This window comes from Trichechus manatus, unplaced genomic scaffold (genome assembly GCF_000243295.1).
Source record: "Trichechus manatus latirostris isolate Lorelei unplaced genomic scaffold, TriManLat1.0 scaffold00061, whole genome shotgun sequence".
NCBI lineage: Eukaryota > Metazoa > Chordata > Mammalia > Sirenia > Trichechidae > Trichechus > Trichechus manatus.
Window position 1 is genome coordinate 4,390,590 of NW_004443997.1, and position 25,559 is coordinate 4,416,148.

Here is a 25,559-nt window from a genome sequence, read left to right on the forward strand (position 1 = left end):
AACTCTGGCCCATAGGCCAGACCCAGCCCGCTTTTAGCCTGTTGTACAGCCTACAAGCTAAGAATGGTTTTTACATTTTCAAATAGTTGAAAAAAATAATTCGTAACGTGAAAATTTTATGATGTTCAAATTTCAGTGTTCCGTAAATAAAGTTTTATTGGCACACAGCCTTGCCTGTGCATTTACGTACTGTCAATGGCTGCTTTCGCTGTGCTCCTGCTGAGTAGTTGTGACAGAGACCATGTGGTCTGTAAAGCCGAAAATATTTACTATCTGGCCTTTTATTAAGAAAAAGCTTACACATTCTTCGGGCTTGGGCAGACATAGTTCTGGCAGCATGCTTATCTGTTTCCACTTTTGCCTCTTGGAACATAGGCCGAATAAAATCTTTCTTCTTGCTTTACTGAAAAAAAAAAAAAGAAAGAAAAAGCTTACTGACCCTTGTATTTAGGCTTGAAGCCCTTCATGGCTTCCTGTTCCACTTGGAAATAAGCCAGAACCCCCCCGGATTGGCCTACGGGCCTCACCACTTTGCCCTCCTCACCCGATGCTCCTGTGTTCAGGGGCCTCCTGCCTTGGAGCGTTTGCTGTTGTCTTGACTGCCCCTCCCTTCCTCACCTCTACTCTGCGCATTTCACCCCTTCACCTGATAACCTGCCCTGCTCCCTGGGTGCCTAACCTGCTTTCTTTCCTCCATAACACCTGATCTGCCAACTGCTTCAGTTTCTGTCTGTCTCCCCCAACTGGAATGTAAACTCCACGATCTGGCACACTGTGGCAATAAATATTTGTTGAATGAATGAGTGAATAATTAAAAATACAGACATTATCTGGGCTGGGGGCACCTATTGGATTGTCTGCACAGTGGTACCTTGCTTCCAGAACAGGACGGTCACCTGTTCAAGGGAATTGGTTCAAGGAAGATCACTAGACCCAGTCTGGACCAGTGAGCCCAAGGAACCAACCACTTCTGGTGGCACCAAATCGAGTGTTCCCTCACGTAGGCCTGGGTGCTGGGGAAGCCAGCCAGCAGGGCACTAGAAGGCAGAGCAGTGTGCCGTGATGGAGAAAGGGCACTGGGTCCCTCTAGCCCCCTAAGTCCACACCTAAGGGCCGGCTGTATTTCTGACCTGAAATCCTTTTTCTACGGAAGCTGGTTTGAATTGAGTTTGTTTGCCACCGACACCTTCCTCATAAGTCATCTATAATAGTCAGTCTCCACAAGGCCTGTAAGCTCCGTGACTTTGGAAATCCAGACTTCTTCCTCTCAACGCCCACCTCCTAGGCCAGGGCCAGGCTCAGGGGTGGCTTTCGGGGCATGGATTCATTCAGCTGCCACCCTCCACGGAAAGTCACTGTGGTTGTAGGTATGCTTGCCCTTCGGCTTTCCTCGTCTGGGGTCAGCCTGCGTTGGCCACTTTCTACCACCGGCCAGCCCAGTGAACTCTGAGAGCCCCAGCTCTTAAACTGGGGGAACGGTCTTCATTCTGCAGTCGCCCGCCCATTCTCAAATCCTCCAGTTGCTGCTCAGATGTGCAGCCAGAGATCAGGGCTAAAGGTGAACTAACCCAAATTAGCTCATTCCCACTTGAAAAGGGGAATTGAGTCTCAGCCACAGCAGGTCCCAAAGTGCCACTTCCCATTTAAATGATTCCAAGTCAAACGATAGCCTGTGAGCCTCCCCCAGAATAAAAAAGGGGTATGGGGGGGGAGGGAGGGCAAGTGGGTGTGACTCCCCCGCCTGTACCAGGGCAGGGCCTTTCATTAGAGCCGCTGTTCTTAATTTATTTTATAAGACTTTCATTCAGGACTTTGAACTGGTTCATTCTGGTTTGAAACCCTGCTGAGACTTTTCATTTCTAACAAGTTCCCAGGCGATGCTGATGCTGCTGGTAAGGGACCAGTTCTGAGAACCACTAGTAGAACAGTGGTTCTCAAAATTTATACGTAAGAATCACCTGGGGATCTTGTTAAAATGTAGATTCTGATTCGGTATATCTGGGGTGGATATACAGAACAAATTGGTTTGAAGCCCTGTTTTCATCTGAACAAAGGGCTCCATGGCACCCAAATTTGAAACCCAGTGCCCTGGAGGAACAGGCCGAGATGTCCCCACTGGGCAGCCTTGCAGGCACTAAGCCCAGGGCTTCTTCCTTCCACAGGCTGACCCCAGGGCTGGCTGACCCCGGGCTGGCTGACCCCAGGGCTGGCTGACTCCAGGGCTGGCTGACCCCGGGCTGGCTGATCCCAGGGCTGGCTGACCCCAGGGCTGGCTGACCGCGGGCTGGCTGGCCTCTGCTAGGCCCAGGCTTCAGGGCAGCCCCCAACTCAGGTTAGGTGCTTCGTAGGTTTTGGTTTTCAAATGTACTCACATGCACGTGATCTGTTGTTCTAGTCAAAGGTGCATAAACTATTCATATCAATCATACCTATCCAACTTAAGCAGGAGTTGGATGACCTCAGGTGATCAGTCAGTTGCGAAACTGGAGAATCACAGTCTTAAGTGAGCATTGTCTGGTTCCCTATGCACCATCCTTTTAGCCTCCGTAGTTATTAGTTGCTGTCAACTCGATCCGACTCATGGCACCCCCATGCGTGCAGAGTAGAACTGCTCCATAGGGTTTTCAAGGCTGTGGGCTTTCAGAAGCAGATCACCAGGCCTGCCTTCTGAGGTGCCTCTAGGGGGTTCAAACCACCAACCTTTCAGCTAGTAGTTGGGTGCTTAACCATTTGCACCACCCAGGGACTCCCCCTTTAGCCTCTACTCTTTATAAATCCCACTCTAGCACCTAGATGTCTATGATGTCTCAACGGATTCCTAAAACCCTCCAGAGACTCTTCCATGGAGATCTCTCCATAGTCAGAGTCAGAAGCATTTGGAGAAGTGAACATGGGACCACAGGTCATCCCAGCTGTGAATGACCCCTTCCATTGCTGTGGCCAAGGGGTGTTGGGAACCATAGTTGGCAGCCCCAAGAAATACAGGGTTGGGGCGTGGGAGGAGCTGTACCCCAGAAGAAGACTCAAGAAGAAAGGAGACAGAAAAATGCTTTGGAGATCCAGCCAACATCTAGGGTGTCCATGCAGTCCTTACACCATTTAAAACCTATCTCCTGATTAGAAAGCAGACATGTATGTCATTATATACATTTTTCTATATAAAATATAGACAAGGAAAATATACTCAAAAGGAAAACACCACCCATGTTGGCCCTGCCCAGAGATAAACACGGGGCACGTTTTGATGGATTTCCTTTCAGTCTGTTCTGTAAGTACCCACCCCACACAGTTGAAATTATGCTGTTTATACGCTCTAATGGCCTGCTTTTTCCACCTAACAGGTCACGAGTGCTTTGTCTATAAGCATTCAACATAAACATACCTTTAAGGCCGGCATTATCTTCCATCAAAGGGCAGGTTTGCATGGTGTGGGACATTTACATTTTCCCCCAATATTTCTTTTGCAAGAAATAGCATAGCTTTAATCTTCGAAGGCATTCTGCAGTATATTTCTGGACTCGATTCCTAGAAGTGGAAACCTGCTCACTATGAGCGCCTGAATTCACAATGATTAGGTGTGATGAGATGTGGTGGTTTTGCTCTTTGCACAGATGCTGTGAACTGGAACCCTCTTAGCAATATTTGCTTTTCTCCGTAGCAAATTCAGCTGGTCAGGTTTTACCTTGGAATAGCTTCCTGCAGCGAAGTTGCTGCCACTCCCTTACCTGTAATGCTTTCTGGGGTACAACGAATATTCACCAGCACTTGCTGTGTAGCCTCCACGATCACAGGCTTGGGATCAAGATGAAGGGTTTTGAGCCTGTCTGCCTGGATTTGGAAGCCCTGGTGGCACAGTGGTTAAGAGCTTGGCTGCTAACCAAAAGGTCGGCAGTTCAAATCCACCAGTTGCTGCTTGGAAACCCTATGGGGCAGTTCTACTCTGTCCTACAGGGTCGCTACGAGTCCTGGCTCTGCCACTTACTCTGTATGACCTTGGCCAAGGCACTTCCTCCCTCTGAGCCTCATTTTCCTTGTCTTGTGAGGATTGTGTGAGCTGATAAAGGCAGAACACCTAGCGTAGCGTCTGGCCCACAATAGAGGCTCAGAAAATGTTGAGCATGCGTAGTGATAGGCTTTGCAGGTGAGGAAACTGAGGCTCCTAGAGGGGAAGTGACTTGCCAAGGTCACACAGCTCCTAAGAGGCCAGTGATCAGGATCCTGGTTTGGTGAGTTGTCCCCTCTAGGGCATGGTCCCTGGTGGCTGTCAGAGTTCACATGGGCGTGGGGGACCAGGGCAGGTCTGCGGGCTGGTTTCCTTTCTGCGGTCTGTGCCAGCCCTCCCCGGGGGGGCTTGGAGGAGGAACCTGCCCCCATGCTGCGCTTGTGGCTGCACTGGGGATGGGGAGGAAGCATCTGGAGGATGTGGGGGCTCCGCATCCACTCGCTCCAGACCCCTGAGCAGCCCCCCACTGATGCCACAGGTGGGGCCAATTCAGAACTGAGCAAGTGACCCGCTCCCCTGGCCCCCACGACCTGTGAGGGGCTCGTCATCCTCTAGGGTGGCCAGCTTGCCCTGGTTTGCCCGGTTTGGGCACTGAAAATCCCTCCTCCTGGGAGCCCCCTCAGTCCCAGGCAGGCCAGGATGGTTGGTCACCCTCCCCACACCCGTGTAAACTGAGGTGCAGTGAAAACCTTATGAGCGCAAAGCTCAACCGACACCGGGCCGTTCCTGCTGCAAACTCTGCAAACTCGGAGTTTGCTTGCCCTTCCCTCCCAGACAGACAGCCACTGGCCTCGGTGGGGGTTCCTCTGAGCTGCCCTGATTTCGCTCTGACTCGGCCATCGTCATCCTCCCCAGCTCTTGGAGAACCTCCCATCTTTGGAGGCTTCTCATTTTATAGATAGAGAATTGAGGCCCAGTGGGAGAAGGCCCCCCGAGGGTCCTACAGGCCCCTGACTCCAAGGCATGTCCTCCCTTGTCCCTTGGTGCCTTGGGGACTTTGGCTGTCTGCCTGGGCACAAGGACTCTGCCCAGGAGCAGCTTCTGAACTTGAAACCTGGCCTCCATTCAGGATGCCATGGTTTTCAGGGTGAGTAACTTGAGGATGAAAGGGGAAGAAAGACCCCTCGCTTCCCCATGGGATAGGGGTGCGGGGCAGAACCCGGCAGAGGCTGGCTGCTTCCATCCCTGCTGGGGAAGAGAGGGAAGCCTGGGCTCCATGGGCTCCTGCCCCGCTCTGGGGCCTCAGTTTCCCTGTCTGTGCAGACACGGTGAGTTTGGGGCCCTCTCACTGCAGCTCCCTAAGGTGACAGAGATTCTGTCCTGGGGACGCCTACTGGGCCCTGAGTGTCATTTCTTTTTTAAAAAAACATCATCAATAAATGATAGCTTTTTAAAAAATTGTGGTGGAATATATATAATAAAAAAGTTGTCATTTTAACTGTTCTTAAGTGTACATTGATTACATTCACCCCAAACAGAAACCCAGTTCAGTACCCCTTCAGCAATAACTCCTATTCCTGCCTCCCCCAAGCCCCTGGTAACCACTAATAAACTTGTCTCTATGTCTTTGCCTGTTCTAGATATTTCACATAGCAGGATCATATCATATTTGTCCTGTGTCTGACTTGGTTCACTCAGCATAAGGTTTTTGGGGTTCATTCATGTCATAGCACAGATCAGGACTTCATTTCTCTTTATGAGAGAATACATTTCATTTTGTATTTTATTTCATTTTATTTTAAAACAACTTGTGTGCAAGGCAGGGCGTGGACCCCTCTCTGCATATGTCCTGAGCCCACTGTGTGCAAAGCCACAGACAGACCCTGGGACATGACCCCTTCCTCCACTTCCTGTCTGCGTTCAGGCCTCCCAGCCTCTGCCCATGCTGTGCTCTCCTCCTGAGCTGCTCACTGAGCTAACCCCTGTCTGTCATCTCAAGTGCCACAGCTTCTTGCAAGATTCTCCTGACAAGCCCACTTTCCCACCCTGGATAGGTTGGGGACCCCTCCCTTGCTTACCCCAGGATGACACTTATCACACTGGGTCGTATGGTCATTTACCCGCCAACCTCTCCAGATTAAGAGCTCCAAGGGGGCAAGAGCCTCCCCACCAGATTAAGAGCTGCAGGGGAGTAAGAGCCTCCCCACCAGATTAAGAGCTCCAGGAGGGCAAGACTTCCCCACCAGATTAAGAGCTCCAGGAAGGTAAGAGCCTCCCCACCAGATTAAGAGCTCCAGGAGGGCAAGACTTCCCCACCAGATTAAGAGCTCCAGGAAGGTAAGAGCCTCCCCACCAGATTAAGAGCTCCAGGAGGGCAAGAGCCTGCCCGTCAGATTAACAGCTCCAGGAAGACAAGAGCCAGGAACTGTTCACCTTTGGATCCCAGAGCACACAGCCTGGGGTGCCAGTATTTGGGAAATAGAGTGGAGAAATAAGATAACTGGGTCTCACTCTCATGGCACTTGCCATCCAGTTCCCCGGAGGGGTTCTTGGTTGCACCCAAAAAGCCCACCTGTGTATCAGGGGATATTGTTTTAATCTCAAAAGAATGATTACATCATATTTGCAAACCTCATGAAGGTCTGTGTCTTGTGTTTTCTTATCTCACCCTCTTCTTGGGCAAGAAGAAAGAACCACCTTCCTGTTTATTTGGTCACTCCCTTCCTCCCAAGGGCAGGGTCCCATCCCACCCCAATCTCCATTGCCCGTGGAGTGTTGCTGTGCCCCACCACCACCACCCCCCAGCCAAAGGGCCCCTGCCCAGAAGATTCTACATGGTCCTTGGTGTTTCCATGGTTACGGAATCTAAGAGTGGTGTCAGACCCAGCAGGCCCTCTGTCTCCTCACACCCCGCCCCCTCATCTCCATCAACATTCTCATCAAAACTGTCACAAACGAGGTGTGGGCCGTCACATGGCCCTGCCTGAGGAACCGCATTCTCGCTTCCTTCTTTCACAGACGTTGGGGGTTGGCCGGGGCTGACGCCACAGCAGGGCTACCAGAGCAGTGCACTGTGGCATGGGCTAGGTCTTTGTCACTAAAGCAGAGAAACTACCTCTCCTGGGCCCACGAGGCAGCCCTTCCATGCTCTGCTGAGTACGGTAAGTGCTGACTTGAAAAACAACAGGGTGTAGCTAGAGGGGACCCAAGGCACCCACTGGGTGGCCTTACAGCTGCTAGTAAGTCCAAAGCAAGACGACCAGGCCCTTCCATTCACTGCAGACCCAGGGACGGCAGCCCAAGACTCCACAGGGCTTAAAACGCAGACCCACTTTTTGAGGTGTCTCTTCTGGATCCTGCTCCCCTCAACTTCCAGCCCATCCTCCCTGTCAGATTTGCCAGCCTTTTGAATTCGAAAATCGGAGAAATCATGGCCGTTTCCTTAGCAATGACCCTACTCTCTCCTTTCATGGGTGGGAAACTGAGGCCCAGAGCGGCCAAGGGGTTTGCTAGGGGAAGAGCTGAGATTAAGTCTGGGGGATTCCAGAAAGGTCAAGGGGTGCAGGATCCATCTTAAAGCTGCATATGTTGCGGACTCATAAATATATCGTTCTCAAAGACGTGTCCCTCACAAATAAAACTGAGCAGATGATACTTGTCCGTAGCAGACGGTTAGAATACTAGAATTGGGATATTATTATTAGGAAAAGAGAAGATAATAATAAACATGAGAACACTCTCATAATGTTTCTTTGGGGTGCTTTCGGGGCTAAAGTCATGCTCTCCCATTCCCTTCTCACCCCTCCCCGGCCCCCGCCACCTGTATACACACACCATGGACAGGGATCAGGGCCCCTGTTGCTCAGAATTCTCTCCTTTCTTCTTCTTTGGACCTTCTTGTATTCCTTCTCGAACACCCCTGACTCCGAGCCCCTGGGGGCCAGGCTTCTCAGTGGGCAGAGGGCTCAGGAACTGGCTCCAGGCCCTTTGCCTCAGAGCAGTTCCCTCAGGGTTGCCCAGCAGGGCCACACCCTGTGTCGTGGGCGCCTTGCTCACCAAGCTTGGCCAGCAGCCAGATGAGACTGAAACCCAGACAGCTGCCCAGCCAAGCCCTTCTGGAAACCTTGGCCTGGGCCTGGGCCTTCAGAGAGGCCTGGGGAATGAGCTGAGACCCCTGGTGGGTGGACTATTACTATCTGCTGTCGAGTCAATCCCGACTTCTGGTGACCCCCTGTGTGTCAGAGTCAAACTTTGGTCCATAGGATTTTCAAATGGCTGATTTTTCTGAAGTAGATTGCCAGGCCTTTCTTCCAAGGTGCCCCTGGGTAGACTCGAACCTCCAGCTTTTCAGTTAGCAGCCAAGTGCATTAACCGTTTGTACTATCCGGGGACTCCTCTTCATCTTTTTTTTTTTTTTAATTGTCAGATATGCTTTTTGATTGTTGTAAAAATATCTATAGCACAACATTTGCCAATTTAATGCTTTCCATGTGTACAATTTAGTGACATCAGTTACATGAATCATGTTGTGCAACCGTGACCAACATCCGGTGCCAAATTTTCCATCACCATAAACAGAAACTCAAAAAAACCCAAAAAATAAAATAACCTGTTGCTGTTGAATCGATTCCAACTCATAGCGACCGTATAGGATAGAGGAGAACTGCCCCCATAGGGTTTCCAAGGAGCAGCTGGTGGATTTGAACTGCCAACCTTTTGGTTAGCAGCTGAGCTCTTAACCACTGGGCCACCAGGGCTCCAAAACAGAAACTCGTTGCTTCCTAAACAATGACTCTCCATTCCCTCTCCCTCCTGGCCCTGGTAACAGCTAATAAACTTTGGTCTCTGTATATTTGCCTGTTCTAGGTATTTCCTATAAGTGAGATCATATAGTATTTGTCCTTTTGTGATTGACTTCTTTCACTCAGCATAATGTTTTTCAAGGTCTATCCATATTGTAGCATGTATCAAGACTTCATCTCTCTTTATATCTGAGTAATACTGCATTGTATGTATATACCATATTTTGCTTATCTGTTCATTTGTTGATGGACATTTAGGTTATTTCCTCATTTTGGCTAGTGTATGTGCTTGTTGTTAGGTACCTTTGAGTCGGTTCCGACTCACAGCTACCCTATAGAACAGAGTAGAACTGCCCCATCGGGTTTCCAAGGAACGGCTGGTGGATTCGAACTGCTGACTTTTTGGTTAGCAGCCAAACGCTTAACCACTGCATCATCAGGGACAGTACTGCAGTAAACATTGATGTATATGTGTCTGTTTGCATTGCTGCTCAAACATGCTTTTTTGAAATACACATTACCTCCGGAAATCCTGATCTACGGCCAAAAGGGACCTATCCTCTCTCCTCATTCTCTCTCTTGAGAAACTCTGATTTAATCCAGTTGAGAAAACGAAGGTCCAGAAAAGTGAAGTAAATTGTTCTAGGTAGGGCTGGGACTAGGGTGAGGTGACTGCAGGAGATGTCAAGAAACTCGGTAGTCCAGATAAATAATATTTTAAAAAATCAAAATTAATGCAAAAAAAATCTGTAGTGTACAACCTATCAAATATTTGAATAAAAAGAGTAACAGTGCCGTGCTGAGCTGTACTGGGGCGTGAAGCAAAAGGAAAAATCAGTAATACCCATCCTGTATTTATGCATTGGATATGGCATCAGCTCTTAAACTGTAGGGAGCATCAGAATCCCCAGTGAACTTTGTACGGTGCGGATTCCCAAGTTATATCACTAGAGAGTCTGATGCAGTAGGTTTAGAGTGAGGCTCAGAAATCTGCATTTAAAAAAAAATTTGATTCTGCTTTAGGTGAAAGTTGACAGTGCAAATTTGTTTTTCATTAAAAAATTCATACACAAATTATTTTGTGAAATTGGTTGCAATCCCTGCAATGTGTCAGCATTCTCCCCTTTCCACCCCATGTCCTTTCATTCAGTTTTCTTGTTCCTTTCTGCCTTCTCGTTTCTGCTTTTGGGCAATCATGTACTTGATTGAACTAAGAAGCACGTTCCTTACGCGTTAGTGTTTGTTTTATAGGCCTGTCTAATCTTTGTCTGAAAGGTAGGCTTTGGGAGTGGCTTCAGTTCCGAGTTAGCAGGGTGTCCAGGGGCTATAGTCTCAGGGGCTCCTCCAGTCTCTGTCAGACCAGTAAGTCTGGTCTTTTTTTGTGAATTTGAATTTTATTCTACGTTTTTCTCCCCCTCTGCCAGGACCCTCTATTGTGATCCCTGCCATAGCAAGTCGGTTGTGGTAGCCGGGCACCGCCTATTTCTTCTGGGCTCAGGCTGGTGGACGCTGTGGTTCATGTGGTCCTTTAGTCCTTTGGGCTAATATTTTCCTTGTGTCTTTGGTTTTTTCCATTCTCCTTTGCTCCATGGCCATTCACAAGCTTTTCCTTTTTTTAATTGTTGTACTTTAAGTGAAAGTTTTCAATTCAAGTTAGTCTCTCGTACAAAAATTTCTACATACATTGTTATGTGACCCTAGTTGCTCTCCCTATACTGTGACAGCACACTCCTCCTTTCCACCCCTGATTCCCCGTGTCCATTCAACCAGCTCCTGACCCTCTCTGCCTTCTCATCTCACCTCCGGACAGAAGCTGCCCATTTAGTCTCATGTATCTACTTGAGCTAAGAAGCACACTCTTCACAAGTATCATTTGATGTCCCACAATCCAGTCCAATCTTTGTCTGAAGAGTTGGCCTCGGGAATGGTTTTAGTTCTGGGCTAATAGAGAATCCAGGAGCCATGCTTTCTGGGGTTCCTCCAGTCTCAGACCATTAAGTCTGGTCTTTTTACTAGAATTTGAGTTGTGCACCCCGCTTTTCTCCCTCTCCGTCAGGGACTCTCTGTTGTGTTCCCTGTCAGGGCGGTCATTGGTGGTAGCCAGGCACCATCTGGTTCTTCTGGTCTCAGGCTGATGAAGTCTATGGTTTATGTGGCCCTTTCTGTCTCTTGGGCTACTACTTTCCTTGTGTCTTTGGTGTTCTTCATTCTCCTTTACTCCAGGTGGTTGGGACAAATTGATGCATTTTAGATGGCCGCTCGCTAGCTTTTAAGACCCCAGACGCCTCTCACCAAAGTAGGATGCAGAACATTTTCTTAATAAACTTTGTTATGCCAGTTGACCTAGATGTCCCCTGAAAGCATGGTCCCTAGACCCCCACCCCTGCTACTCTGTCCCTCGAAGTGTTTGGTTGTATTCAGGAAACTTCTTAGCTTTGGTTTAATCCAGTTCACAAGCTTTTAAGACCCCAGATGCTACTTACCAAAGTAGGATGTAGAATACTTTCTTTATGAACTATCTTATGCAAATTAACTTAGATATCTTCCGAGACCAAGGTCCCTAGCCCTCAGCCCCAGTAACTCAATCCCTCACGGTGTTTAGATGTGTCTAGGAAGCTTCTATGACTTTGCCTTGGTCAAGTTGTGCTGACTTCCCTATATTGTGTGTTGTCTTTCACTTCACCAAAGTTGACACTTGTCTGCTATCTAGCTAGTGATTTTCCCTCCCTATCCTTCCCCTCTCTCGTAACTGTCAAAGTTTGTTTTTTCCTGTGTGTAAACCTTCCTGAGTTTTCATAACAGTGGTCTCATACAATATTTGTTCTTTTGTGATTGACTTATTTCACTCAGCATAATGCCCTCCAGATTCATCCATGTTGAGAGATGTTATGAGATTCGTCACTGTTCTTTATCATTGCATAGTATTTCATTATGTGTAGGTAGCATAGTTTGTTTATCCGTTCATCTGCTGATGGGCACTTAGGTTGTTTTCATCTTTTTGCTATTGTGAATAATGCCACGACGAACATGGGTGTGCATATGTTTATTTGTGTGACGGCTCTTGTTTCTCTAGGGTATATTCCTAGGAGTGGGATCGCTGGATCATATGATATTTCTATTTCTAGTTTTTTAAGAAGGTGCCATATCGTTTTCCATAGTGGTTGTACCATTTTGCATTCCCACCAACGGTGCATAGGAGTTCCAATCTGCCCACAGCCTCTCCAACATTTGTTATTTTCTGTTTTTTTTTTTTTAGTGCCAGTAATGTGAGGGTGAGATGGTATCTCATTGTGGTTTTGATTCGCGTTTCTCTAACGGCTAGTGACCCCAAGTATTTCGTCATGTGTATGTTAGCCACCCAAATGTCTTCTTTGGGGAAGTGTCTGTTCATATCCTTTGCCCATTTTTTAATTGGATTATTTGTCTTTTTGTTGTTGAGGTGTTCAAGTATTTTGTAAATTTTAGACAATAGACCTTTCTTGGATATGCTGTAGCCAAAAATTTTTTCCCAGTCGATAGGTTCTCTTTTTACTCTTTGGGTGAAATCTTTTGATGAGCCTATAAGTGTTTAATTTTTAGGAGCTCCCGGTTGTCTAGTTTCTTTTCTGGTGATTGCGGATCGTTAGTTATGCTTTGTATCCTATTTATGCCACGTATTAGGGCCCATGGCATTGTCCCTATTTTTTCTTCCATGATCTTTACCATTTTACCTTTTATATTGGGGTCTTTGATCTATTTTGAATTAGTTTTTGTGTATGGTATGACGTATGAGTTCCTCCCCGTCTTTAACATGAGGTTAACTATAGTACCCATCCTTTCAAGGAGGTGATGGGGATCGGATGAATCAGTAATACATGTATAGCTCTTAGAAAGTGTCTGTCACATTATACCCTCTCGATAAATGAGATTTATGTCACAGAGGAAGCTGCAGCTGTGGGTGGAGAACAGGGTTTGGAATGGAGACAGGTTTATAGGGTCCTTGCCTCGGTCCTCTCTAGCCTGACAAAGTCAGAGGTGTGTCAAAGCCTGCCCCAGGCTTGTGAATTTTTCAGGGACATGGTGGGAATTACCAGGGAGCCCTCTGCCTTAAGACCAGCAAAACCAAACCCGTTGCTGTCGAGTCAATTCCGACTCATGGTGACCTCATGTTTTAGTGTAGAACTGCTCCACAGGTTTTCCTTGGCTATAAACTTTATGAAGTCCCTGGGTGTTGCAAATAGTTAAGTGCTTGACTGCTAACCAAAAAGTTGGCTGTTCGAAACCAGCCGGAGGCACCCGGAAGACAGACCTGGCAATCTACTTCCAAAAAACCAGCAACGGAAAACTCATGGAGCACAGTTCTACCCTGACACACACGGGGTAGCCATGGGTCAGAATTGACTTGATAGCAAATGGTTTGACTTTTTAAAAAAAATCTATGGAAGAAAATCACCAGGCCTTTCTTCTGCAGGACCACTGGGTGGGTTCAAACTGCCTAGCTTTAAGATAGTAGTCGAGTGCAAACCGTTCGTGCCACCCAGGAACCTCTCCGTCTGCCCTAAATGCATAATAGTAATAATAATTACAACAGCTGGCATTTATCGAGCACTCCCTATGCAGTAAGCTCTCTACATGGACTATCTCACTTCAGCCCACAACAGCTCCACGAAGTGTAGGTGTGCTGCTGTCCTTGTATTCCAGATGAGGAACTGGGCTCAGAGAGGTGAGCTGAATCACCCAAGGTCATACAGCTTGTGAGTGATGGAGTTGAGATTTGATCCTGGTTTGATGTGACTCCTGAGTCCGGGCAGGGGCCTGGCCTGGCCACAGGACGTAGGCCTGCAGTGGGCTGGGGAGCATCTCCTGGACTGTCAGTTTGACCTACTGTTGAGATGGGACCCTCCACCTTCTCTTGGGCAGCCTCTTAACTCAAATCTAAGATTCCAGGATCTAGAACTCTGGGACTCCCACGTTCCAAGATCCCAAATGGAAGGTTCCAAGCTTCTCAGAGTCCTCTGGGTGTTTTTCCTGAGCAGCCCGGGGCGCCGTGCATGGCTGGGTCTCGGGGCTGGGGTGTGTGTCCTCCCTCACAGTCTGGGTGGGGCTGGGGTAGAAGCAGCCTAGTTTTAGGGTGTAAGACAGGAAGCAGGGCAGTCTCTGACCGACTTGTCAGTCAGCAGCAAGACAAATAAGATGTGGTGGCTTTTTACCACTCTCTCCAGAGCCCTGCCCTGGCCTCACTCCTGCAGTAAGCGATGGTTTCCCGTCCTCTGGGGAGAGGACAGGTGGGGCCTTGAGGAAGTGACTTCTCGGCTCTGAGCCTTGCTTTCCTCATCTGTATAATGGGGATCATAATAACCAAAAAATTCCAACTCGTGGTGACCCCACGTGTGTCAGAGTAGAGGGGCTTCACAATAAATTATTTTCATTATATTATGATAAAAACACCACCACCACCAAACCGGTTGCCATGGAGTCAGTTCCGACTCATGGTGACCCCATGTGTCACAGAGTAAAACTATGCTCCGTAGGGTTTTCTCGGCTATAATGATACATTTATTTTATTTTAATAAATAATAAAAGAGCCGTTATCCTACCTGCCATACATAGTGAGCTAAGTCCTCTCCTCACTACCTGGCGGTCTCTGTGGAGCTACAGAACCCCTGGGACCTGCCTTCCTTTCTACCGAGTGGCCTGGGAGCCTGCCCTGCGAGGCCTGGCACCAGGCTGGCTGTGTCCACAGCCCTTGGACAGGCAGGGACCAGGCCAGGGAGATCAACCGCCCTTGCTTGCCCGGGACTGAGGGTTTTGCCAGGATGTGGGATATTCAGGGCCAAAACCAGGAGTGTCCCAGGCAAACTGGAATGAGCTGGTCACCCTAGACCAGGCCCAGGCGGGAAGATTTGGGTATCCTAGTGGTCCTCAGGAAACCTGGTGGCATAGTGGTTAAGACCTACGGCTGCTAACCAGAAGGTCAGCAGTTCAAATCCACCAGGAGCTCCTTGGAAACTCTATGAGGCAGTTGTACTCTGCCCTGTAGGGTTGCTATGAGTTGGAATTGATTCTACAGCAATGGGTTTTGTTTGGTTTGGTTTAGTGGCCCTCAGAAATTTCTGGATGGTGCAGTTTGCATTCGAACCCACCCAGGGCACTGCAGAAGAAAGGCCTGTGAATCGCCTACCTTTAAAATTACATCCAAGAAAACTCTATGGAGCATTCTACTCTGTTACATGTGATGTTGCCATGAGTCGGAATTGACTTGACGGCAACGGGTGTTTAGTGGGCCCCATCTCGTCTCTGCACCCCACAGGACGCTGTTGCTTCCCTAACTGCCCCACGGGGTATGTCGGGAGGTTGCTTTCTCCGTATCCCCCCTGAGTTCCATGCCTTCATTTCCTCTGCCCCTCTGTCTGCAACCTGAAGAGGGCACGCCAAGTAAAGTACCCCCACCCTCCACTGGGTGCCATTTACTCCTCATGTAACATCTCATTTAATCCTCACAACCTTTCTTGGAAGCAATATTGCCCCATTTTACAGATGAGGAAACTGAGGCTCAGAGACGGCAAAGCGACCGCTCAGGGTCACACAGCTGCTACCTGGGGCTGAATGTGGGAATCAAGCCCGTAGTCTCTCCTCCACTCCAGGCAGTCTTTGTGCAGGGCTTGTAAAGATGGATGTAAGGAAGGGGGTGGGGACAGCCGAGGCTGAGGGTGAGGGCCCTCCATGCTATCCTCCTGCACCCAGGCTGCAGAAGGCTGGGCCCTGACTCGCCGAGTCGCCTCCCCCCACCAGAAACTGGCCAGCGGGCCTTCGGTTTTTGCCGCTTCCCTCTCGGCTTCCAGGAAGTGGCTGAGGGCTCTGCCTTCCAGGAACCAAGAGCCACCCAAGTGGGGGATGGCAGCTGCGAGTCTTGCTATAATTATGAAATGATGTCTCTGAGATGGCGGCTTCTTCCGAAGGTCCCCACCCCCAGGAAAGTGACGTGAAACTTGGGTCATCCCTCTTCCTCCCAAACAGGAAGTCACCCCATGTGCAAAGAAACTCTGCTGTCCCCAAGGCAGGCTGGGAGGCAAAATTGGGAGTGTATGTATGTGTGTGACCCATTGATTAAGCCCTTACTGCGACCCTGGAAGAAGGTCCCTGGGTGGCCTGGCCTGTTTATGCTCAACTGCTGACCTAAAGGTTGGTGATCTGAATCCATCCACCCAGAGGCACCACGAAAGAAAGGGCTGGAGGTGATCTGCTTCTGTAAAGATTCCTGTTGCCGCCGAGTTGTTTCCGGCTCATAGTGACCCTTTGGGACAGAGTAGAGCTGCCCCATAGGGTTTCCAAAGCTATAATCTTTTATGGAGTCACATCTTTCTCCCGCAGAGCGGCTAGTGGGTTCGAACCACCAACTTTTAGTTAGCAGCCAGTCAGTTAGCAGCCGAGCACTTAACCACTGCGCCACCAGGGCTCCTATCATAGGATTAAAAAAAAAGAAAACCCATTGCCATCGAGTCAATTCTCACTCATAAAGACCCTATAGGACGGACTGGAACTGCCCATGGGTTTTTTAAGGAGCAGCTGATGGCTTTGAACTGCAGACGCTCTGGTTAGCAGCCGAGCTCTTAACCATGGCGCCAACCCTATGGAACAGATCTATATGAGTTAGAATCGACTTGATGGCAAACGAGTTTGTTTTTCATTTTGGTTTTGTAGGCCTGGAACTTCTGAATCCATAACCTCATTGCATTCTCTCAACAGCTCCACAAGATAGGAGGTGGTGGTAGCATTAGTTGCCTTCGAGTCAACTCCAGCTCATGGTGACCTTATGTGTAAGGGAACGAAACGCTGCCCGGTCCTACGCCATCTTCATGATCGTTGGTATATTTGAGTCCATTGTTGTGACTATTGTGTTAATCTATCTTATTGAGGGTGTCATGGATTGAATTACGTCCCCCAGAAAATGTGTGTATCAGTTTGGCTGGGCCATGATTCCTGGTACTGTTTGGTTGTCCTCCGTTTTGTGATTGCAAGTTTATGTTAAAGAGGATTAGGGTGGGATTGTAATACCCTTACTAAGGTCACATCCCTGATCCACTGTAAAGGGAGTTGTCCTGGGGTGTGGCCTGCACCACCTTTTATCTAAAAAGAGATAAAAGGAAAGGGAAGCAAGCAGAGAGTTGGGGACCTCATACCACCAAGAAAGCAGTGCCGGGAGCAGAGCGCTTCCTTTGGACCCGGGTTCCCTGCGCAGAGAAGCGCCTAGTCTAGGGGAAGACTGATGAGAAGGCCGACAGAGAAAGCCTTCTCCTGGAGGTGATGCCCTGAATTTGGACTTTTAGCTTAGTTTACTGTGAGGAAATAAATTTCTCTTTGTTAAAGCCATCCACTTGTGGTATTTCTGCTATGCAGCACTGGATGACTAAGACAGAGGGTTTCCCTCATTTTCATTGCCCTCTACTTTAGGATTGCTTGTCATCCCCATTTTACAGTTGAGAAAACTAAGGCTCAGAGAGGCAAGCAGTTGTCTCAAGGTCACACAGCTTGTAAAGGACAAGGCTGGCACTCTAGCATGATTTTGTGTGACCCCAGAGCCTGTGTCCGCAATCCTATGCCCTGCCTGGCACCTGGTAAACATTGGCATGGAGCTGCCTCTTTCTGAGTGATGTGGCTTTCATGGCCTGCCTTAGTTCTCTAATGCTGCTATAACAGAAATACCACAAGTGGATGCTTCAACAAAGAGAAATTTATTCTCTCACAGTCTAGGAGGCTAGAATTCCGAAGTCAGGGTACCAGCTATAGGGGAAGGCTTCCTCTGTGTCAGCTCTGGGGGAAGGTCCTTGTCATCAATCTTTCCCTTGTCTAGGAACTTCTCAGCACAGGAATCCTGGGTCCAAAGGACATGCTATTTTCCTGGCTCTTGTTTCTTGGTGGTATGAGGTCCCCCGTCTCTCTGCTTGCATCTGTCTTTTATATCTGAAAAGAGATTGACTTAAGACACAACCTTCTCTTGTAGCTCGAGTTCTGCCTCATTAACATAACTGCCTGTAATCCTGCCTGATTAACATCATAGAGGTAGGATTTACAACACAGAGGAAAACCACATCAGATCACAAAATGGTGGACAACCACACAATACTGGCAATCATGGCCTAGCCAAGTTGACACATATTTTTGGAGGACACAATTCAATCCATAACACGGCCCTTCTTGTTCTTATTCTGCTCCACCCCCATCTAGGCCCCCAACCCCAGCCACAGATGGCTTTAATAATGCTAATAAATAATAATAATAGCTGCTATTTGCTGGAAGCCTACAGTGCAGCAGACACATGGCTGGGTGCTGGGTGCTTGGGTGGGGAGGATGCCAAAAGCCACGTGCTCACTGCAGACACACAACCAACCATCAAGGGTGGCGGTCGAGGGTGTTGGGTGGGCCCAGAGGTGAAGCTAGCCTGATGCCTTCTGTCCCTGTTCCCCCCCCCACCCCCAGGTGCCATGCCTCTGCAACTCCTCCTGTTGCTGACCCTCCTGGGCTCTGGAAGCAACCTCCAGCTGCCAGTGACCCAGAAGGACGGAACCAGGGAAGCCCCAGGCCAGCTGCTTGCCCAGGGCCAGAGACAGGTGAACACGAGCGGGTACCCAGACTTCTTTGGGGAATATGACTACGAGTACATAGGCACGGACTCTCCAGAAAAGCCTGAACATAGTCTCAGAGCTGTGACTGTGAGCACCGAGCCTCCGTTTTTGATGGAGACATTGGGGCAGAGAGGCCCCGTGGGGCCTGGAACCCCTGAGCCAGCCACTGTGGAACCTGTCACGGTGCAGCCTGCCACAAGAGACTCTGCTGGCCTAGGTTCAAGAGAGGCAGCAGCGGGAGATCTGAGCACAGAGCTGGCCACGCAGGGGAGTCCCAAAGCACAGGACCCTCTGAGCACAGGACTGGCCACTGCAATCCCTTCCATCCCAAAAACTACATCCATGGAGCTGACCACCATGGAAGCCCTGTCCATGGGGCCCACAGCCAGGGAAGCACTAACCACAGAGCCGGCTACCACAGGCGCCCTCTCCAAGGAACCCACTGCCACAGTAGCTCTGTCCATGGAGCCAGCCACCGCAGAGGCCCTGTCCACGGGGCCCACAGCCAGGGAAGCACTAACCACAGAGCCGGCTACCACAGGAGCCCTCTCCAAGGAACCCACTGCCACAGTAGCTCTGTCCATGGAGCCAGCCACCACAGAAGCCCTGTCCATGGGGACCACAGCCACAGAGGCACTGTCCATACTGTTCATAGGGCCTGCAGCCACGGAAGCCCTGACCACAGAGCCGGCTGCCACGGGAGCCCTCTCCAAGGAACCCACTGCCACAGTAGCTCTGTCCATGGAGCCAGCCACCACAGAAGCCCTGTCCATGGGGACCACAGCCACAGAGGCACTGTCCATACTGTTCATAGGGCCTGCAGCCACGGAAGCCCTGACCACAGAGCCGGCTGCCACGGGAGCCCTCTCCAAGGAACCCACTGCCACAGTAGCTCTGTCCATGGAGCCTGCAGCCACAGAAGCCCTGTCCATGGGGACCACAGCCACAGAGGCACTGTCCATACTGTTCATAAGGCCTGCAGCCACGGAAGCCCTGTCCACGGAGCCTGCAGCCACAGAAGCCCCGACCACAGAATCTGCTACCACAAGGGGTCCAACAATGTCCTTTCTTTTGTCCTCTGATCCTCAAAGCAACATCACTGTGGCAGTCAACAAGCCGTTTGATGTCAGCACCAAGCAATGGAAGAACGTGCAGGAACTGTCCCCCAGTAGCTCCGTGACCCACAGCCCCACAAGAGGCCAAGACTACAACCACGTGAAGCAGTGCCTGCTGGCGATCCTCATCCTGGCCCTGGTGGCCACCATCTTCCTCGTGTGCACCGTGGTGCTGGCCATCCGCCTCTCGCGCAAAAACCACACGTACCCTGTGCGCAGCTACTCCCCCTCTGAGATGGTCTGCATCTCGTCCCTGCTGCCTGACGGGGGCGAGGGGCCCAACCCTGCTGCAGCCAACGGGGGTCTACCCAACGCCAAGACCCAAGATCCAAAGCCAGAGCCCGGGGAGTCTCGTGACGCGGACGACCACACCTTGCACAGCTTCCTCCCGTAGCCCTGAGCGTCCAGTAGCAGGACCTGGCCTGCCACATCCCTCTGCCGCCCACTGGGCGCCACCCAGACCCCAGACTTCTCTTCTACTGGTCTGGCCTTCTTGGAGCCACCTGGGGCTGGGGGCCTTCTGAGAAGCTGCACTGGCAGTCCCATGCGGGGACTATGAGCAGCCAGGCCCCTGCGGCCAAGCAAGACCTGGAAGCAAACCTCCTCCTCTAGCTCGGCTGCCTCTGCACAGAGAGAGCCTCTCCACCTCCCTACCTGCATTGTCTGGCCCCTCTAACACCTCCTACCAGCTGCTCTCTTTCCTCCTCCTCACGCACCCAGAAGACTCAGAAATCCCCCCAACCCCACCACCATTTTGCTTTTGGTTACCATGGTCACCAAACAGGAAAGGCGCATTTGGGGGGGTGGGTACTAAGGAGTGACGGCTTCCTGAGCCCATGTCCTGTTGCTTCCCCAATTTGGGGCAGTTTTGTTTTCTTGGGCACTTTTCCAGGGAATCCAGGGCGAGTTCTTGGCCTCTGAGGGCCAGGGTGGGCTAGAACTTTCTTTGGGATTGTATGGACCAATGAGTAACACCTGGTGACAGAATAATCCCCATCCTGCCCTCTCTAGCCTTCCCTGTGGCCACGTTTCAGGATGAGGTCTGACTTACTGAGGTATCCCACCACCCAGCCCAGGGCCTGGTATAGCGCAGGCACTCAATAAATATCTGATGAACACTGATGGCTGAATCCTTCAAGGTAGGAAGGCTGCCTCCTTTAGGCAGCCTTCCCCGAATTCTCCATTCCTCAGGGAGGAGTTGATCCTGAGCTGTTTGCCTCAGCCTTCACCCCCTCAGGAAGCCCCCAGACCTTTAGGCTGACTTTAGTCTTGCCTTGTCCATGATGAGGGCATCTTGGGGGCTGGGGTTGATCTCAGGCTGGGGGTAGTGGGGAGGAAGGGCTGGCCCCTAGACCTTGTATTCAACTTCTCCCATGACCCAGTCCTGGTCTACAGAGTTTGGTTCCTCTCAAATTTCAGTGAACAACCCTTTTAAACATCAGTACTCTCCTCCCTAGAAGCCCACCCTAACCTCTCTAATTCATACCCCCCAACACCCAACAGCAACTCCTCACCCTAGCAAGGGCCAAAGCTTTTGCGCAACTTACAGGAGTAATGAACCAATAACCAGTTGCCATCTAGTCGACTCCGACTCACAGTGACCCCATGTGTGTCAGAGTAGAACTGTGCTCCATAGGATTTTCGGTGGCTGATTTTTTGGAAGATTGCTAGGCCTTTCTTTTGAGGTGCTTCTGGGTGGACTCGAACCACCCTTTCCTTTAGCAGCCGAGTGCATTAAATGCCTGTCATTTAAAGTTTGGGGTTAGCAACCTTTTTTCTTAAAGGGCTAGATAGTCAAAGGTTTAAACAGTTTTCACTCAACTATTAACCTAAAGGTTGGCGATTTCAACCCACCCAGCAGCACTGCAGAAGAAAGCCTTGGTGAACTGCTTCTGTAAAGGCTACAGCCAAGAAAACCCTATGGAGCCATTCTATCCTGTAAGGGGTTTGGTTTTTCGGTGTTATGGGCCACATGGTGTCTGTTGCAACCACTCAGCTCTGCCACTGTAGTGCAAGAGCAACCATAGACAGTACCTAAATGAATGGGTGTGGCTGTGTTCCAATAAAACTTTATTGACAAGGAGACAGTGGGTCAAATTAGTTCTAATTTTGCAGATTCCTGATTTGAGTATAGGGTGACCAGCTGTCCGGTTTGGTTAGGATTTTCCTGGGTTTAACACTGTCCCTTATCCCAGCTAACTCCTCACTGTAGGGCAAACCAGGAAGGCTGGCCACCTGATTTAAGTGACACTGACCCGAGAGTGCATATATTACCTCACTCACAACACACATCGACCCTATGAGGTAGGTGCTGCCATTACTCCCATTTGGCAGTTCAGAAAATCGAGACTGAGAGAGGCAAAGCAACCAGCCCATGGTAAGTGGCAGAGCCGGGATTCAAACTCTTGATCTTTTGTCTCCAAATACCTTCTAGTCATTTTCATACAGGAAGAAGGAGAAGAGCCAAACCTGTTGCCGTCGAGCCAATTCCGACTCATAGCGACCCTATAGCACAGAGTAGAACTGCTCCATAGGATTTCCAAGGCTGTAATCTTTACAGAAGCAGACTGCCACATTTTTCTCCCACAGAGTGACTGATGCGTTTGAACTGCCAACCTTTCGGTTAGCAGCCAAGTACTTAACCACTACACCACCAAGCTCCTTAGGAGAAAGGAAACTGCTGCTTAAAACAGAATTGTCCTGTCTTGTAGGAGAGGAATAGAATTCATCTTCGGAGATTTTTTTCTTTCCCTTCTAGAAAAACACTTCCAGCGTCCTCTTTGGGAGTGAAAGGTGAGGACCCCACTCTATAACCTGCAAAGACAGAGTTGGAAGAGAGGGTGAGTCTGGGAGGTGTTGGCTGCAGGTCAGGAGAGAGTGGCTGGGGGAGAGCAGGAGGGACTTAGGGCAAAGGGGAGAACTGGCAGGCAGCAGGGGCCTGAGGGGACAGAGCAGGTGAGGAATGTGGAAATAGCTGATAAATTTCTGGAAACGGTATTTAGGGGGCTTTGCTGGGGGAGGGGTTGGTGGGAGAGGGGTGCAGGTGTCTGCCGTAGGCTGGGGCAACCAACCCTGGAGAAGGCAGGTTAATGGGTTAGGAGGAACGTGGGTCGCTTCCCCTTTGGGAGGGGACAGGAAAATCAGGAAGGGTGAGCTGAAGGGCTCCACAGCATGGGGCCGGGGATCCAAAGGCTTAAGGACTTGGGAACACTGGAGTGGTTCCCCAGGGGTCTTGTCACCCCGTCCTTCTGTGCAGGGAGCAGTTTCTCTCCCTTCCCCAAGGCTCCCGGAGTGTCCCCTACCTGAGGACGCTGTAGGACCCCACGGGCCTGGTTTTCCATGTGTCTTCTTGGGGGAGGTCCCCTTTCCAGCCCTCTCAGGGCTCAGAGTTCAGTTCGGCATAGCTGAGGATGATGGCACAAGAAGCAATGGTGGCGCAACGGTTAAGTACTCGGCTGCTAGCCAGAAAGTTGGCGGTTTGAACCCACCCACCCGCTTCACGGGAGAAAGACCTGGTGATCTGCTCCTGTATCGATTACAGCCTAGGAAATCCCACGGGGCAGTTCTACACTGTCACATTGGGTCCCTGTGAATCAGATCTCGACTGCACACTGCAACGAAGATGGGTGCTTGAAACAGCCACCAGGGGGCGCCTGCCGCCAGCTCTTCGAGCCATTGGAAGCCTGTAGCTTCCCGGTGTCCAGTCTTTCAGGCTGAAGGAGGAGGGATCCTTCAGCCCGGAAACCAGTTGCTGTCTGAGTCAAGGCAACTCATGGAGTCCTGTGTGTCAGAGTACAGCTGTGCTCCATAAGGTTTTCAATGGCTAATTTCTTGGAAGTAGATCGCCAGGTCTTTCTTCCAAGGAACCCCTGGTGGACCCGAATCTCTAACCTTTTGTTTAGCAGCCACCCAGGAACAGCTCTAAATCCAGTAAGTGTTCAACAACTGGTTCCCTGGGGGAAAAAGGTACTGATTTTTAACACTTGCCAATTTCCCCAGTGTAAATACTCTCATGGCTACTTTTGAGCTACCAACGTGATATAGCAAACTATTATGCAGTAGATGTAAATAACTGCAAGAGCATAGATAAAATAAAATATTGTAAAATAATTAAGAAATGATGAGTTTTAAATATTGATAACCTTAGTCTTTATAGTGTAGTATAATGTAATGCCATCTTAGATTAATTATCATTGTATTGTATATATCATATCATATTATACTATGGAGCGTAGTGGTTAAGAGCTTGGCTGCTAACCAAAAGGTCAACAGTTCGAATCCACCAGCTGCTCCTTGGAAACCCTATGGAGCAGGCTTACTCTGTCTTATTGGGTCAATAGAGTCTGAATCAAGTCGACAGCAATGGGTATACTATACTATACTATGCTACAGTCTACGTTATATTGCTGCTGTTAGGCGCCGTCGAGTCAGTTCCAACTCATAGTGACCCTGTGTACAACAGAACGAAACACTGCCTGGTCCTGCACCATCCTCACAATCGTTGTTATGCTTGAGCCCGTTGTTGCAACCACTGTGTCAGTCCATCTCGTTGAGGGTCTTCCTCTTTTTCACTGACCCTCTACTTTACCAAGCACCAGGGACTGGATCCTCCTGATAACATGTCCAAAGTATGAGACAAAGTCTCCCCATCCTCCCTTCTAAGAAACGCTCTGGCTGTACTTCTTCTGAGACAGATTTTTTTGTTCATTCTGGCAGTCCGTGGTATATTCAATATTCTCCACCAACACCACAATTCAAAGGCATCAATTCTTCTTCTGTCTTTCTTATTCACTGTCCAGCTTTTGCATGCATATGAAGTGATTGAAAATACAATGGCTTGGGTCAGGCGCACTTTAGTCTTCAAAGTGACTTCTTTGCTTTTGAACACTTTAAAGAGGTCTTCTGCAGCAGATTTACCCAATGCAATCTGTTGTTGGATTTCTTGACTGCTGCTTACATGGGTGTCGATTGTAGATCCAAGTAAAATGAAATCCTTGACAACTTCAATCGTTTCTCTGTTTATCATGATGTTGCTTATTGGTCCAGTGGTGAGGATTTGTGTTTTCTTTACGTTGAGATGTGGTCCATACTGAAGGCTGTAGTCTCTGATCTTCATCAGTAAGTGCTTCAAGTCCTCTTCACTTTCAGCAAGCAAGGTTGTGTCACCTGCATAATGCAGGTTGTTAATGGGTCTTCCACCAATCCTGATATCACATTCTTCTTGATATAGTCCAGCCTCTCGAATTATTTGCTCAGCATACAGACTGAATAAGTATGGTGAAAGGACACAACCCTGATGCACACCTTTCCTGATTTTGAACCACGCAGTATCCCCTTGTTCTTTTTGAACGATTGCCTGTTGGTCTATGTACAGGTTCCACACGAGCATAACTAAGGGGTCTGTAATTCCCATTCTTCAAAATGTTATCCATAATTTGTTATGATTCACACAGTTAAATGCCTTTGCATAGTCAATAAAACACAGGTGAACATCTTTCTGGTATACTCTGCTTTCAGCCAAGATCCATCTGACATCAGCAATGATATTCCTTGTTCCATGTACTCTACTGAATCCAGCTTGAATTTCTGGCAGTTCCCTGTCGATGTACTACTGCAACCGTTTTTGAATTATCTTCAGGAAAATTTTACTTGCATCTGATATTAATGATATTGTTCAATAATTGCTGCATTCTGTTGGTTCACCTTTCTTTGGAATGAGCACAAATACGGATCTCTTCCAGTCAGTTGGCCAGGAAGCTATCTTCCAAATTTCTTGGCTCCCTTCCTTGTAGGTGTGTGGATATTGTCCTGTTACTGACAGTGTTGTGCAGAGCCCTAGTGGCTCAGTGGTTAAGAGCTTGGCTGCTAACCAAAAGATTGGCAGTTCAAATCCACCACTGCTCCTTGGAAATCCTATGGGGCAGTTCTACCCTGTCCTGTAGGGTTACTATGAGTCGAAATTGACTCGATGGCAATAGGTTTTTTGTTTTTTTTTTTGGACAGTGTCGGACTTCAGGATAGGTCTTAAAATGTTCTTTTTGACAATGAATGTTATGCCATTCCTGTTCAATTTGTCATTTCCGGCTTAGTAGACCAT

The 25,559-nt window shown here is 49.3% G+C and overlaps 1 protein-coding gene across 3 annotated transcripts; it reads left to right on the plus strand.

Annotated features, from left to right (window-relative positions):
* Positions 1-6,865: 6,865 nt before the first annotated feature.
* SELPLG (selectin P ligand) lies at positions 6,866-22,024 on the plus strand. 3 transcript variants are annotated; one of them, XM_023733734.1, is made up of 3 exons: positions 6,866-7,104; positions 16,471-16,590; positions 18,202-22,024. In XM_023733734.1, exons 2-3 carry the CDS (start codon positions 16,527-16,529, stop codon positions 19,854-19,856), a joined length of 1,719 nt encoding a protein of 572 aa, XP_023589502.1. In that variant the 5' UTR covers positions 6,866-7,104; positions 16,471-16,526; the 3' UTR covers positions 19,857-22,024. The 3 variants fall into 3 exon arrangements, with proteins under 3 accessions (XP_023589502.1, XP_023589503.1, XP_004379165.1); XM_023733735.1 differs by having other exon boundaries at positions 16,471-16,541; XM_004379108.2 differs by lacking the exon at positions 16,471-16,590.
* Positions 22,025-25,559: the final 3,535 nt, after the last annotated feature.

What these genes read in the sequence shown, in the direction of transcription:
- SELPLG (XM_023733734.1), top strand. Translation starts at nt 16,527, where the DNA reads ATGGTGACCTTATGTGTAAGGGAACGAAACGCTGCCCGGTCCTACGCC. An exon ending in CGCCATCTTCATGATCGTTG is followed by an intron (nt 16,591 to 18,201) that starts GTATATTTGAGT and finishes CCCCACCCCCAG; the next exon opens with GTGCCATGCCTCTGCAACTC.